At 40.9% G+C, this 16,205-nt stretch overlaps 1 protein-coding gene across 3 annotated transcripts in view; it reads right to left on the reverse strand.

The window, feature by feature from the left end:
- specc1 (sperm antigen with calponin homology and coiled-coil domains 1) overlaps nt 1–16,205 on the reverse strand; it is a 76,028-nt gene that overhangs the window by 11,939 nt on the left and 47,884 nt on the right. For 2 of the 3 annotated variants that reach the window (XM_030745607.1, XM_030745608.1), the window contains exons 11-13: nt 15,568–15,712; nt 13,224–13,326; nt 1,858–1,974 (exon numbers count right to left, since the gene is read on the reverse strand). In XM_030745607.1, coding sequence (XP_030601467.1) covers nt 1,858–1,974; nt 13,224–13,326; nt 15,568–15,712 — 365 coding nt within the window. Of the gene's footprint in view, nt 1–1,857; nt 1,975–13,223; nt 13,327–15,567; nt 15,713–16,205 lie in introns of those variants that run through there. The other variant, XR_004020952.1, reaches the window with a different exon arrangement.

A 16,205-nucleotide genomic window follows, 5' to 3' on the forward strand; every position in this document is an offset into this window, starting at 1 on the left:
TAGGTCTTAAGAGCAGATTTAAAATTGGCCAATGACGAGGCCTGTTTAATGCCCAATGGCAGTGAATTCCAGAGTTTAGGAGCTGCTACAGCAAAGGCTCTGTCTCCTCTGAGCCTCCGCTGTGTCCTCGCCACATCAAGGTACAGTTGTTCAGCTGATCTGAGTGACCGGGAAGGAGTATGCAAGTGCAGCAACTCGGAAAGATAAGGTGGGGCAAGGCCATGTAATGACTTAAAAACAAATCAAAGTGTGTGGTATGGTTCCTTCATTTAGTCTCAGATTGGTTTGATGTTTGAAGGCGCAGCGACCGGAAATAAAAACTTCCCTCAGACGTTAAACCTAAAGTAACGAGTCTGTTTTGAAAATATAAGGAGTTGAAAGTACAGATATTCTGTAAAAATGTAGGGAGTAAAATTAAAAAGTTGTCAGAAAAATAAATACTCAAGTAAAGTACAGATACCTGAAAAATCTACTTAAGTACAGTAATGAAGTACTTGTACTTTGTTACTTCCCAGCTCTGCTGTCCAGATGATCCCACACTGCTTCAATAATGTTGAGGTCTCGGCTCTGAGGAGGCCAATCCCTGACTGAGAGTGAATCTATTGTGTGTTTTTCTATCCAGGTATGCTTTTACTGCATCGGCAGTGTGTTTGGGATCATTGACATTCTGAGAAATTGATGGTATTACATGGTGGATCAAAATCTGACTGCACTTTTATGCATTCATAATTCCATCAATTTTGACAAGATGCCCAACACTGAAATGCAGCCCCAAACCACGACAGTCTCCACCTTCGGTTACAGATGGCTGCAGACACTCACTGTTGTACCTCTCCTGAAGTCCTCTGTACATACAGATGATGATTTGAATCAAAAAGTTCAAATTTGGATTCATTACTCCATCAGACCAGATGCCACTGATTTTCAGTCCAGTTCTTGTGTAATTTGGAATACCTCACTCTTCTCTCCCTGTTTTCCTTGGCTTCTTAACAGCCGCCCTTCCACTGAGACCATTTCTGATGAGGCTTCAATGAACAGTAGATGGATCGGCTGAAGGCTCAGAGGCATCCTTTCAAGTCTTTGCTGGACTGTTAATATTTCTTAAGGACATGACTTTCAGGTACTGTTCATCTGCTGTAGATCATTTTATTGGCCTCTTCTTCTTTTGCCCTTGACTTTTAAGGACACACTGCACACCATGGTGAGCTACGCCAAGTTTTCAGTTAATACTTTTTGGGAATCACCTTGTTGGTGCAAAAATATTATTCTATACCTGTCCAACTTTATCATCTTTGGCATTTTTCGTTGATTCAACTAAAGAAACGGGAACAAATGATGTGTTTTTGTGACAGGCTGCTGGTAACAAAGATCTAATTTAAAATGTGCTCTTTGCTAAGCTGTCTGCTATGTGTAGACACAATACTGATTCATCCATTACGTTAGGCGCCTTTATTATGCTTTAATGATTCACTATTCAGTGTTAGGTGGCTTACCAATGGAAGAAAAAAAAAAATCAGGTACTGGACTGGACTGCAAATGAGTGAAAAAGTAGCCCATGTCCAAAGAAAAAACTTTTAAAGACCTTCAGAAATCCTGGAGAACTACTTTATAAAATTACCAGTAAGTCTGGTCCCTTAAAGCAAAATATAAAGAAATGAGGAGCAGCTCAAGACTTTTGCACAGTACTATAAATGGCATTGATATTGTGCACCTGCATCTGTTTTATAAATACAATGATTTCCAATGCTTATGTGGCCCTGATTACCTTCTGGTGAACCACTGAGCTGTATGTTAAATACTTCATTTCTGCGTGTGTGTGTTTTTACATGTGTGCTCAGTGTTCCTGTATTTTTCTACCTTATCTTGACTGATGAGTTCCTGGTAAGGGATGTGGGCAGGCAGATATGTGTGCAGCAGGGCACAGAAAGCCAGGCCATCACTCCAACTGCTGCTGAAGTTGGTCACATCAATATTCTGTTGGCACAAGGAAAAAAAAGAAAAGGAATTAAATTGACAGAAATTCATATTAAATAATGTCAATCATTATTAATTTGGGTGGATGCCCTAATAGCCTCTTGACAACATGAACAGGGTGTGAGAAAGAAATCAATTAAATTGTAAAATCACAGGAAAAACAGTTGAAATTATTAAATTATCTGCTGTTCCGGGTCTTTCAGAATCCATGAAAGACTGGTCGGTTTTCCAGTCATGGGTGTTCTTCTTCTTCTTCTTCTTCCTTGAAACCCTTTAAAATAACAATGCTATCTCTGATCCCCTCTGACTGAAGGACATGCATAGCAGCACGTCCAGTTTGTTTAGTTTTGGTTATGTGATTCGCAGAGCATCGTCACCTCATGCACGGAGTATACAGCATATCCAGACTATGATAACAGGAGAGGTGCTCGGAGGACACACTTCCTCTGGGCCATTGTTTGGAGGCTGCAGACTCTCTGTATAACAGATAAGTTATTTACAGTCTTCCTGTTTCATCTCTTTCATAACGCAGCTCACAGCAAAGGAGGCTCTCCTGAGTCATTGGTACGTGTGTAAGGCTTCTTCAGCCTCCACATTCCTCCCATATTTGTATCTGTTCACATATTAAATCTGGGAAATTTCTGGACTTTGACCCAGATTTGTTCCGTTAAGGTGGAAATAGAGTCCTAAAATCAGATATGCATACATTTTGTTTTAACATGTGAAACTTGCACATCCCACAAGATTAACAGCAGGTTCCAATGACAGCGCTAACATACTAATGTTTAAGAGCTCTAAAGTTCACATGTTGTGGTGTACTGTAACAGCACAAAGCACAGCTAAGGAGAATGGGACTGTCAGTAGTTCCTCTGCACCTGGCCATAAACTAAAATAGTGGACAGTGGATTTGAAAGTATGGGACAGTTAAGCAGCCCTGTGATGGACTGACTACCTGTCTGTGGTGTACCCCGACCTTTCACCCAATAAGAGCTGGGATAGGCTCCAGACCCCCCCCCCACACACACACACACACACACACACACACACATGCAATATTTACACATGGGATAATGTATTTGGATGGATCATATCTATGGTATTGCAATACAAAACATATTTTCATGCTATTATAGAAGTGTGGCCTGATGTGCACTGTAAACTTCAGAAATCAGAAGCGACAACAATGATTATAGAGGCGGTTTTACATTCTTGCATTGGATAAGACTGTTAGTTACATGTAAGAACTTTGACCTGCATTACCTGCACAGAATGTGCCATACGAATGCAGTTTGAGCCACTGAAGGGAATAGACACAATGTGTTTGGGGTAAGAACTGCATCAAAGATCTTTGGGTACATCAGTGCATCTGTAAACAAGGCATTAGCTCCAGGGAGATGCTAAAGATGTGACATGTATTTGTTTACTGTTGCTTTAAGCCAGCGGTCTTCAATCCTTGCCCCAAGGGCCTGAGCGCTGCTGATTTTCATTCTACAAATCGAATCAGCGACTGATCCATACATGTGACACCAGGTGAATGTAATTAACTACCTGATAGGATAGAAAAACAACAACTCTGGGTCCTGAGGACAGAAATTTAAAATCACAACTCTAAGTCACTGCAGACATCAATATCTTCTGAGTTTCTAAGAATTGGTGATAAGTGCTCACTTGTCTGCTTTGTGGTTATGGATGCCAGTTAACCTAAAACCAGCCGCAGTTTCAGGGTGCGAGGCTAAATCGACTATAAGAGAGAGGGAGGAGCTGTGCTATGCTGGGTTGTGATGTTGACATTTACACATTTGTAATGTGGTGATGATGCTGTTTTACTGCTATGAAAATGTTTCTATAGTTAAACAAGTGCAGGAGAGCGTGATCCATGTTTTTAGAGCTACAGTTTACAGATGCCCCCTTAAACAATCACATACAGGCAATGATAAAGTTCCTGTTTTGAAAAGAGGACAGCTATATGGTTACGGTCACTGAATGTGTGTGTGTGTGTGTGTAACATGTGGCTATGCAGAGCAGGGAGATTGTGGTTGCAGCTTTCTTGGAACAGCTCCTTCAAATTACATGAGGCAGTGATTTAAATCACTTCTCTCAGAAAACCAAATAATAAATATTTTAAATTATATTAAAAAGATGAGCGAAAAGAAATAGTGAAACTATCTTTGTGCGTGTTTTAGTCCATGTAAGTTAGAACATCATCTGCGCTCTTTGTTCACATCCCTTTAATGTCCAGTTTCACAATTGAGACTCAGTTTTCAGGGTTAAATCTGGAGTTAAAGTTTAGGTAAAAATTTGGCAGTCAGATGTGAGGCTTAGTCTTAGGCTTTTGAGGCTTGGTGTCAATGCCCATCCATGTGTGTCCAACACAAATGGATGGGCACTGGCAGACTGTAAGGTAAAACACTAACGCTGTAACAGAGAAAACAGCCAAATCTCCTTTGGATCAGAGCATCAGTGAGCTCCTGGATAGCCTGAGGAGCTATTTGGTGGTATCAGATGCACCAGTGATGTTCCAGTTGGACTCATGTCTGGAGAATGTGAGGGCCAGTCAGTGGCATCAATGCCATGTTCATCCAGGAAGTGCCTGCATGTTTTGGTCATATGAACCAGACATTACAATGTACCAGCATAAGTTCTGACAATGTGTCTGAGGATTTCACCTGGGCACATAGCAGTCAGGGTAGTGTTGGCTAGCACACAGAAGTCTGTGAAACCCTCCAGAAATATGCCTCCCTAGACTATCACTAACCCACTCTCAAACTGGTCATGCTGCTGCTGCAGGCAGTGTCACCAGACTCTTTCACATGTGTCACATCACATGATCAGAGGCAGACTGGCTAGTTCTGGTGTTCTCTTGCAAATGCCATTTGAGCTGCACGGTGCTGGACTGTGAGAACAAGTCCCACTAAAAGACGTCGGGCCCTCATGCCACACTCATGTAGTCTCTTTCTGACAGTAAGGTCAGAAACATGCACATGCGGTTATTGTAGGCTTCTGCCAGTGCTCCCTCCCCATTCCTGATTGGTCGTGCTGCTGGGTTGATGCCCTTCTACAGCCCTGTCCATTAGCACTCAGCTCACAGCACAGCCTCAGAGAGCTGCCAGCATAAGCGCTGACTCTTGGTTGTGGAAAATGATGTCGGTAAGAAGTTAATGATATTAACGACTTATCACACTTATGCACTGTGAAGATTTGTTACAATATCAGTGGAGAATAAAAGTGTGTTTTTTGTCTCCCATCTTGAGTCATCAAGCAAAGCTGCAAAACATTTGTGGTCACAATGAGTTCTGAAGGAGCAGCTCCATCTCAATCAATCCAAACAGGAAGTCCTGACCTCAGGCTTTGTTCACATTCAAGGAAAGCAATCATCGCATGATGCAAACATTTTTCAAGGACTTTCCTTTCATTATATACTTTTATAACCTCCTTGATAATCCTCAGCAAGTATTATTAATTAACAGCGACATGTTCGTGAACTGACAGTGACAGTGAGGATGCACCGGCTCTTTCTTCATCTGTCACTGCGTGCCTGTTGCATGTGAAGGGCAGATCTGTGCACTTGTGTCAAACCACATTCCTCTCACAGCTCCACATTCCCTCTTGTAGCTGGCTCAGCAGCACCACTAATCACTGTGTGTGTGTGTGTGTGTGTGTGTGTGTCCTACTGTATGTGCAAACATACAACACACACACACACACAGACTCCAGGACGAAGATGGACACTGACAAATAAGCTGATAAGAAAGGACTGCAGAGGGCAGATTGTGCATGTGTGAGAGTGTGTGTCTGAGTGTAGGAAGACTCTAAGGAGAACCCATTTTAACCCAGCTCAGAGCTGGTGCTGTAGGTATGTCTGAGTTCAGGGTGGGTGCTGGAGTTCGTTCAGGGTGGAAAGAGGGGGACAGGCGTGAATGCTAAACCAGCAGCAGACAACAACAGCTCTCTGGGAGCCGGATCAGAAAAGCAAACACAGCATCAAGCGACAGGAAGCGTCTCGCTCTGCACAAAAGGCAGAACCGTCGCTTTTTAGGACTCAGAGAAAGAGTATGAGAGAGAACCAGGGGCCTGTACAGAGAGACAAAAAAGGCTGCACACATACTGATTTAGTGGATGCAGATAGTAAGAGCATTAATAGCTAAAACATGGTGACAGAGCCATGACACACCAACATTTGTTCTTATGAACACTTGAATGGCCTCCAGACTTTTAATGGAGCACAAACAGCATTGAAACAAAAACAAAAAAATCTTGCCAATGTCATAAAACTGAGAGCATGTGCAGCTATTGCAGCAAATTCTTTAAATGGCACAACTAGTGCACAAGCAGTGTGTTTGTATATTTAACAATAAAATATGTAAAGTTTTAAAACTGAAATTCTGAATTTTATTTTATTTTTGCAAAACAAACAGTTATAAAAAAAGATCAATGAGGATTTTTTCTTCATGTCCAGAAACAAATCAAACAAACAATCTAATAATACTTCAAGAGCTTTGAGTAAATTTAGTTGCAGTGGACATTAAAGGTCAAGGACATGTCACGTCCAGCCTGGGTGACACAAGCTTCCTGCTGTAAACCAACCACGACGCGAGCTGGCCGGATGAACAGCACACAGACGGTGATTAACACCGCAGAGAGAGAAGGAAGGGTGTGCGCTCTGCTGCCACATGTGGATGTTATGGCCCTGGTGTCACGCTGTCACAGCAGTTCACACTCAGATTTCAGACACGGCATTATTGCAATTTTGAGCCCTTAGTCACAGAGTAAGAAAGTGAAAAGAGCACAACCCAACATGCAGCAAGCAGGCCTGGAGGGAGTGATAGAGTATACCTATGCTATGACACAGATACTTAGAGTACATATCAAACACACAGTTTGGTACAAAGCCAAGTAGGAAATATCAAGCTAGAGAGTCTCTTCCTGATGTTTCATCTCAAATGAATGAACAGGTCAGCAAGAATGCACCCAACCTATCAAAATAAACATGAATGAGATAAAAGCAAAAAGTGAGAACACACACAAGAAATGAACGAAGAAAGGAGAGAGAGAGAAGCAGAACATCTCAACCTTTTAAAGCTGATCACAGTTTTTGTGAGTTTTTGAGACTTCAACATCATCAGTTTCACCCCCCCCCAACCCCCCCCCCCCCTAATTTTTAAGCAATAAATTGATACAAATTAAAACTATATTTTATTTTTATATATATATATATATATATATATATATATATATATATATATATATATATATATATAGTTCAATAAACACTCCATTTTCAAAAAAAATTTAATTTTCTGGCAATTTCATGGTTCAGACTTTACAGGGTTAATGAAGCTTGCAATGAATCATAGTTGTGAGTTCTGATGGGCGGAAATCCCAGGCAGGTGGGACCATGGAGATAAAGTAAGCAGTAACAGGAAAGTTCTCTACAGCTCTCCACAGACTCAGCCTGCTGATTTCATTAGGCGTTTCTATATGGGGATAAAGAGCAGGGAGCGGAACAGAAGGTCAAACTGAATCCATGATTTATAATAGATCTGCCTATTATGAGATGCCTGCAAATAGATATTTTGTAATGTAGTTTAAGGTGCCAGTTACTATGCAGTTTAGACTGACATCTGATTTAGCCACAGCTGTTCACCAGGAAAAGCTTGAAAAAGGCGTTAAAAACACAATGTTGAGATTTTGTTTTAAAAAGAGAAACATCTCCTCCATTCCTCCTCAACAAACTCTTCAAATGACAGATTTAAACCCAAACCCTTCTTGCCAACCATTGCACCACTGTGCTGCTCTATAGCATGAGGGAGCAATACCTCTGACTGGCAGAAGCCTGTGCAAATAAACCCAGCGTGCAAGACACAGTGAGACACAACTCCATGAGAAGCGTAATTTACATGCAGATATAGCTGATATAAATGTATACATATGTTTTTTTTGTTTGTTTTTTTTGTATTCAGTAATACCAGTCTGCCTACTTGGAATGGCTAAATTGTAGTTGCCTCTGATAAAAATGATTAGTTATGATCAAGTCACCAGTTAAATTTTCATGTTTGAAACAAATTTAAATAGATTTTAGCCTTAATGGCTCCATTCAGGAGTCTTTTAGTCCTGTGATCAACAGAAAATTGCTCTTTCGGAAAAGAAAAAAAAAAATTGATTTGTGGGGGCCATTTGTCATTTTTCAACCAAATTTAGATGAAAAGCTACTTCTTTTCATCACAGGCTGTCCAGATTTAGCCCAGAAAAGAAAACATTCAAGGATCCTGGTGCTTGGTGGGATCACTTAATCTATAATATTTCTCATTTTATTACTTGAATGACAGTGTAATGATTTAAATGTTTGTCACTCCATGTGGACCCCTGCCCCTGAATCTGTGGACACTTCTGACCCCTCTTCTACTCTGTTTTCTCACCTGATTTAAAAAAACAAAACAAAAAACATTTATCAATACGTCACAGTGATCCTTTAATTTGACATCTCATCATTTCCTTTCATTGTCCTGCTAAGAATGTTTAGCTCTACACTGACAGCAAGCCAAGTGAATCTAACAACCACTTAGCACAAGCACTTAACACCAGATGCCAAAAACTACTCCATGTTTTTTTTAATGCACTTGAACCCAGACAGCCTGAAGGCTTTCGTTCTACTCACATTAGACATCACATGTATTAAAATGCTTCAGACAAATCCTGTATAATCACCTGTAATCTACTATTTTACAATCATGATCTCACCCACAGATACAGTTAATCCTACATTTATAGAATAATGTCTACTCCTATCCTGTTCCTCTCCTCGATGTCGGACCTTCATTCCACACTCTCCTGGGGGGTCCATTCCTGTCTTTCAATGGTTTTCTGCGTGTGTGTGAGTTTCCCAGACGAGGCCGGATAAGCTGTGCTCTGTCAGGTCAAGCTGAGCCTAATGTTCACAACCCTTTGGTCATTGTTTCCATCTTGAACAAACAGCACATTTATTTTTGTTTGGCTTCTATGGTTAATTGAGGAAAAAAAAAAGTTTCAAAAGTGTCCGGAGTTGTCCTAAATTAAGACATCAAAGAGTCTGATAAATATACAAATGTTCAAGAAAGGCTTTTCACTTACTGAATGAGGCCGAAAAAAAGACTACAAGTAGACATCTTACTTTTCAATACCAGATAGGTTTTTCCATATTAGGTGAAAGGTTTTATGGTTCAACATTTTTGATGGAATCAGACATGTAAATTGTCTGGATTGATGTGTGAATCTTGTGGCCAGTTTGCTGTTCAACTGGAATAATAACTTTAGCGATATAAAGACTTTGAGTCACACACACACAGTAAGCACAAAACAGCCAGTTTCAGACTGAGTAGTTCCTGAACAACAACCTGCACCTTTGAGTCTAACAAACTGCCTTGAAAACCAGTGCAACAGAAGTTGTATAAAAGCAGTCTTGTGTTTCAAGTCTGTGTCCAGTCCAGCACTGATGTGGACAGGATCCCTTGCGAATACTAATTTCCTGTGAGAGGCCTCTTTGGTCTCTCCCACAGGGCAGAGTCAATCAGAGCAAGCTTAAGGTCTTCTCTGATTGATCTGTGCTTCCCAGAATCTGACATTTTAGGTGTGACAGATTCTGGCTGGGCTCACACCTCACCCTCCCCTGAGAGTTTTAATGCAGGCCAGCCTTTCAGCTACTCTAAGGATACTCTACGTTACACGGGTATGGAAGCAACTGGTGGATAAATACACCCCTTCTCACATTACATTCTCCCTAAGGCGTTCAAAAGTGCTTCTCCATGGTGATAGGACGGCTATTGTACTCAGTTCTTGCATGTTTACATGCATGTAATTTGGAGTGTCCCCCCTCCTCCCCCGAAGTGTATTTACCATCACAGTCTGTTCAGAGACACTATCCATATGGCAAACATGTGTGGACAACAATACACCATCATGTACATTAATGCACATCTGATTTATGATCACTCTCTGTTTTTGAGCCATCTCTATGAAATAAAGCAGAAAAGCATGAAGAACCCAAACATATGAAACAATTTGTAAAATGAGATTAAGCTGTTGTAGCAGACCTGCACTCATCTCTTGCAAAGGCCAGCTACAATCCCAGACTTATTGTGCTCTCAGGCGCTATAAAACATCAAATAATCTCTCAGCATGCTTACAATAGCTCCTGTTTTCTGTTTCCCTTTAATTAGGCTGTTGTCTGACCAAAACGTCTGCCAACAATAGGACTGTAATAACAACTTGCATGGGGCCGACCCTCCCACCAGCTTTGTCTCCGTCTCGCACAGCATCTTTTCTGGCTCTGCAGTGGCAGATGAGCATGATATAAGAGCTTGTTTCCTGACTCCGCCACTCTGAACCAGAGAGGCAATGGAAAGCAAAAACTGCCAGTGAAAGCCGCCTCTTCAAAGTGACCATTAATTATGCAGCTTGAAGAGGCCGAGAACAAATTACAACTCGCTGATGCTATACTAAAGAGCCAATTAGTGTTGAGGGATTACCTCTCTGACCTTAGGCCACAGCAGAAAGGAGAGTGACCGCAAAGTGAATGTGGATGTACTGATAACACTAAACCTCACTAACCTTTATCAGAGCACAGCACGAGCCTGACAGCGAGACACCTGAACGTGGTTGCTGTTCTGGCACTGGTCCCTTTTCCATCCTGGAGGGACATACTGTGTGGCATGTCAGTCAGTGTCTCTCAGACATTAGGTCTGTAATTAGTGCCCTCCATGTGGACAGGGACTGAAGCAGGCTGACCTTTCAGACGTCCAAAGCTCAACACATCCTGTGACAATAACATTTTTTCTCAGCCCACCACAGGACTCAGGCAGGGGGTCACATGATGTGGTGCAGTTTACTCACCACTGTAACTGTTGCTCAAGCCCAATACAGTATGTCTCTCACACACATTGCAAGCACACGCACACACACACACACACACACACACACACACACACACACACACACACACACACACACACACACACACACACACACACACACACACACACAAAGAAGCATAAACATACAGGACATCCGTGAAACCAGAAATCCCTGTGGGTGGTAGTGGAATTCAGCAGAAGAAGGAAAAGGGCAAATAACAGCAGTTCTCGTAAATCTTTGCCAATTATCCTTGCAGAGAGGGAAAAATAAGTTTAACATCAAATCCGCAAAATATTTGGGAGATCCTCGTGTAGATGAGGACCTCTTACTCAGCCTAACATCATAGATAAACGAGTGTTAAACTGATCTGCTTCTCTGCAGCATTCTTTGGACACTTCTTTTTGATGGTCAGATGTGAAAACATGATCTTTTTCTCCTTTAAATAAACAAAACATTGGTACAAGTTAACGGATATTGATGAGATGTACAAACAGAAATGACCTTGCGGCTGTACGTTACGGAGCAGTCACACTTGTTCTAAAAGTAAACATGTTTCAGGTTAACTGCCAAAGTAATGGCCCGGTACTAAATCCAATTACAGGCCATGCACATGGCACACATGGAGAAAATGCAGAGGCACGAAGGGACCGCAATTCAAACCGAGAACAGTTGTTCCAGGAGGGGAGTGATTATGCCACAGACTGAAACACTCCTAGTAGCCAAATCTTCTTAATGCATTCCTGATACTCACAAATAATCACACAGTGTTACTGAGCCCTTTGTGAGACCGGCTCATAATGTCCCATAGTTAAATCCAAAGCAGTGGGAATGAGGCTCCGTTAAGGGGTTTTAATGTTGCACCGAACTGAACTGAGATTTTTTTTTTTTAATCAGAATATTTCAGAGGGAAATGCTGTCCATTTCACACCACTAGATTTATGTGACAGCTAAAGATGCTAATTACTTAGACATGACTTACATGTGAAACACATGAAATGTTTTTCTGGATAAGACTACACCCAAAAAAGAGATTGTGAGACTGTTATATGCCCCTATCACTCATTCATCAGTATGGGCACAGGAGAAAATAGGCTTCCTGAAGATGTAGCCCAGTTGGACTTGTTTAGCTTAGCTTTTTAATCCCATGTTAAAAGATTTCCAGTGTATTATAGCTGCAGAGGAAACTACTTTTTAATGAGCATCCAGCTGAGTGGGAAAACTGTGGCATTAATGAATGTTACACTGGTGACCTTCCACTACAAGAGAGAGTCTTTGAACACGCTTCCGCTGTCCACAGATCTCAAAACAGTCTAAACAATTTGAGCCAGGCAGCCTGTGTTCAGGACCAGCATTTTATCAGACAGATTGTCAGTTTTATCTCATTAAGTCAACTGTTTCCATCACAGAAGATCTGCTGAGCGTGTTTCACCAAAACATGCACCACTGTGGCCATCGAGCACCCGTTCTCATAAGAAGGGGGGGGGGGTCAAAGTTCACTGAGCACCACTGTCCTTGTGAAATGGAACTATTGATCTGACAACTCATCCAATAATTCACTATTTATCACTGTGACAGCTGGGTTTATTTTTAGCAGTTATTATCTGTGCCTTTTCATACTTAGTCAATCCAGAGCTACGTGCTATTGGACTCACCCCAAACCACAGAGAGACACACACAGAGCCAGTTACATCTATAATTTCTATCAGAAGGCTGAGAATGAAATAACTGCTCTCTTTCTCCTAAACCTGTGTTTTCAGGCTGCAATCAGTCTCCCTGTATAGAGTTTTATATGCTGGCACAAACACACAGTGGTTACAGAGATAAATCTCTAATCCCACTGGACTTAATGGGCTCCTTAAACTGGGTATTAGGGGAGCGTGTTAGCACTAGGTTTCATGGAACCCAGGTAACACAACTGGGAGCACAACAACATTAAAAAATAAAATGGGCATGCAGAAAAAACAATGCAGGCTATAAAAATACACACAGGTATAAATCCAGTGTGTCTGTAAGACTGGTGCTTCATTGTTTCCATTACTGCTGTGCCACAGTGATTTCATATCCCCACTGAGATGACAGGAGGAGTAATGTGCCATTACAGTCCAGCACATCACTCACGCCAGAAAAATAAAAAAGAAATAGCTACTGAACCTGAGGGCAGACTAACCAATACAACATCCCTGCAATATAAAGGGGGTGAGATGGGGGTGTGGGGGGAGGCTGTCATCTCACCTTTAAATAAAAGCCAGAATAGTGAAACACTGAAATAAAACTGTCAGACAAAGATGCAGAGAAGAGCAGGGGGTGAAAGTGAATGGAGCTCATCTTGTGTCTGAGAGAGGTCTCCGGCCTGTGATCCCTACCGGATAGCCTTCTGTTTTCTTCTGGCACCACTTCAGTAGAGCATTTCTCTTAGATCCTCCGTACTCCCGCGCCAGTGCAGCCAAGGGGTCCTTTCTTTCCACACTGTCACAAGGGAAACACGAACCACAATCACAGAGAGAGATTTTGGGTGGGGTGGGGGCACATTTGCAGTAAGTCATCTGGAGGATATGTTCATAAGTGGTCCAGATTTCTTATATGCATGCTTTGGGTACCTAAAAACTAATATTCTTAGATGTAATGTTTCAGTTCAGGAAAGTTGCAAAGGGTAAGTCATCTTTAAATTACATATAAGGCTGATTTATATTAACTAGAGCTAAAAATGAACTTGCCTCCAGGATCACAGTGTACAGTGACCTGCATAGTATACCATTATAAAAAAATGAAAATCTGTTTCAGTACTAAAAAATTTAAATGAATCTTTTTTTTTTTTTTAATATTCTTTGATATTCTCATTTTCTACATAGTTTTCCCAAACGTTCCCTCTCTGAAAGCTCCCTTCTGAATTCCAGGACATCCAGTTTTTCATTATGACTACAAGACTGAAGCTTCTTGGAGTTCAGAGTTGGCTCCGGATTACTTTGGCGTGACTCCAGCATCCACTCTGACTTTAAGTGTCAGGTTGTAAACCTTAAGCATTGTTTTTTTTTTTAGTGGCACCAATTTTACTTTTCATCCAATATCTCTATGAAATACTGACACACAGTATACTCACTGCATTTCTGTAGGAAAAAAGAAAAATTACTAAATGGTACAAAAGATTGGATAAATGCCTATCTGCAGTATTATTAAGAGGGGCTTCTCCCTAGGGTTTGTGCTGGAACTGAGGCCATGGGAAGACCATGAGACACGGTCATTGCTCTGAGCATAGTAAATATTTCACACGTCATTGCAGCTCTGCTGCTGAATTCATTATTTCTCTGTTTGAGGCACCATGAAGCCAGAAAGAGCAAGATGCTGTCCAAACATACATTGCAGCGGGGAGAGTATCTGCATTTATCATCAGTGATACAGCAGCTTTATCATGAGCCATAAAAATACCAAACATGGAAGCAGACAGCCCCTTATCTCCTCTCTGAGAACATCTGCAACTCATTCACAAGCATTTACATTAATAATATCAAGAATGAAGAGATGCTGAAAAAAGATTAAAAAGATAGGATACACTGGGGAAAAGAAGGCCAATTATCTGTGTGGGCTGTATGTGATGGTGGAAAATATATTCTTGGTAGCACTAATAATACTGTAAATACAGATGGTGAAGAGCAGAGAGCTGAACAAAGTCACAATACCAGCTGAGGATGTGGAGAGGCTGGACTGACAGGTTTCTGAGTTTCTAGATAAATGACGGTGTTTGTTAACATCAACAGTGTGTTGACTGAAGCTAAGGGTGGTATCCAGTGTTTTGGCTGAGTATTTCTTTGCTTCAACCAACTTTGCGGTTTCACTGTGACAGATTAAACCACCTGTGATCGTGAGTGTACACAGGCAGGAGTTGTCTGCACATGAAAATGATCACTGGCAAAAAGAGTAATAAAGGATGTTTGTTTAACATTTGCCTCTCTTCCAGTTCTGATAAGCCAACACAACAGCTACTGTGTACGGGTCATCGGTGTCAAATAAACACCGCTGGTAATAAAATTTCAGAAACTCCAGAGTTCTCTAAAAGGGAATTTTAGTGCGAAGTTGTTTCTGTAAAGGCCTATGAGGAGGTAACAGTTACAGTAACACAGAAACCTTTAGCTAAGACTATGGAAGTTTAAAATGCAGAAATACAACAGTACTGATCTTAAATCTGTAAAACCCCTCTGATTCATGCACCCTATTCTGAATTCTGAGGCTAAATTAAAAAAAAAAAAAAAAAAAAAAAAAAAAAAAAAAATATATATATATATATATATATATATATATATATATATATATATATATATATATATATATATATATATATATATATAAAGCTTGTCTTATGAACTGTCAATGAAAATTTCTCATCACACCAGTGGCTGTGTTATCATCTTTAAAGCCTCAGTCAGAGTTTAACTTATTCACATGTTTGCTTTGTGACAGTGAAGAATGTTTGCATAAGTATAAACCCAGAGCAAACCCAGACATTCAGTTTGCATGTCAAGTAAAGCCAACCCTGATAGCACATGCAGTAAAGTCATAAGTCAAAGATGTTTACTACTCCTAAGCTAAATGAAACAAATGCAGGTTTTCAGTCTATGATTAAATCACCAGCTCCAAGTTCAAATCAGTGAAGTTAAAGCAGCGGGTTTATCTCAGAGTGACGTGCTTGATAAAAATGCATTTAGGTAAGCTCACCTGAGCTTGCTGCTTTCTCGGTTGTAGCTGAAGGATGCAGTGCGGCTGCTGAGTGAAGCAGAGGTTTTGATTACAGACTCCAGAGAAGGGCTCTTCCTCATAAGGCTGTTAGGCTTCAGGTCTTCCCTGCAGTTCGCCAATTTGTCTGGGGAATTAAAGTGTGTAGGAGAGGAAAGACAAAAGAGGGGAATGAACAGAGAGAGCCACAAATGAAGGGATCAGAATATAAAGTACATTTGACAAATCGCAGTGTGCAGTTTTGAAGCGGCACTTTAACATAAGCAAAAATATAACAGGGCATGCAAGGCATGGAAACAGAGGGAAAGGGAAATCACATTCGTGTGTTCAGTTTTAAGACTTGCAGTAACAAAGGATTCTGCAGGTGTGGGAAGTCACGCTACGCTACAAGGTGTTTGTGTTGCTAGAACTACTGCAGTACCCACTATCTGTACCAAGACATACTTGAATATAATGAAAGGTGAAATCTAAATAATCTGGATTTCCTGCAATAGAACATTTAAAGAAAAATTCCCCATCACAATAATCTAAAGTCAATGATTCTAAAGTCAATGTGTGTTTTTCAAATGACTCCTCAGGGATGAAACAGGAACACCTGCTGAACGTAGATGCTGACATTT

Source organism: Archocentrus centrarchus, chromosome 14, assembly GCF_007364275.1.
Source record: "Archocentrus centrarchus isolate MPI-CPG fArcCen1 chromosome 14, fArcCen1, whole genome shotgun sequence".
In the NCBI taxonomy this organism is placed as follows: domain Eukaryota; kingdom Metazoa; phylum Chordata; class Actinopteri; order Cichliformes; family Cichlidae; genus Archocentrus; species Archocentrus centrarchus.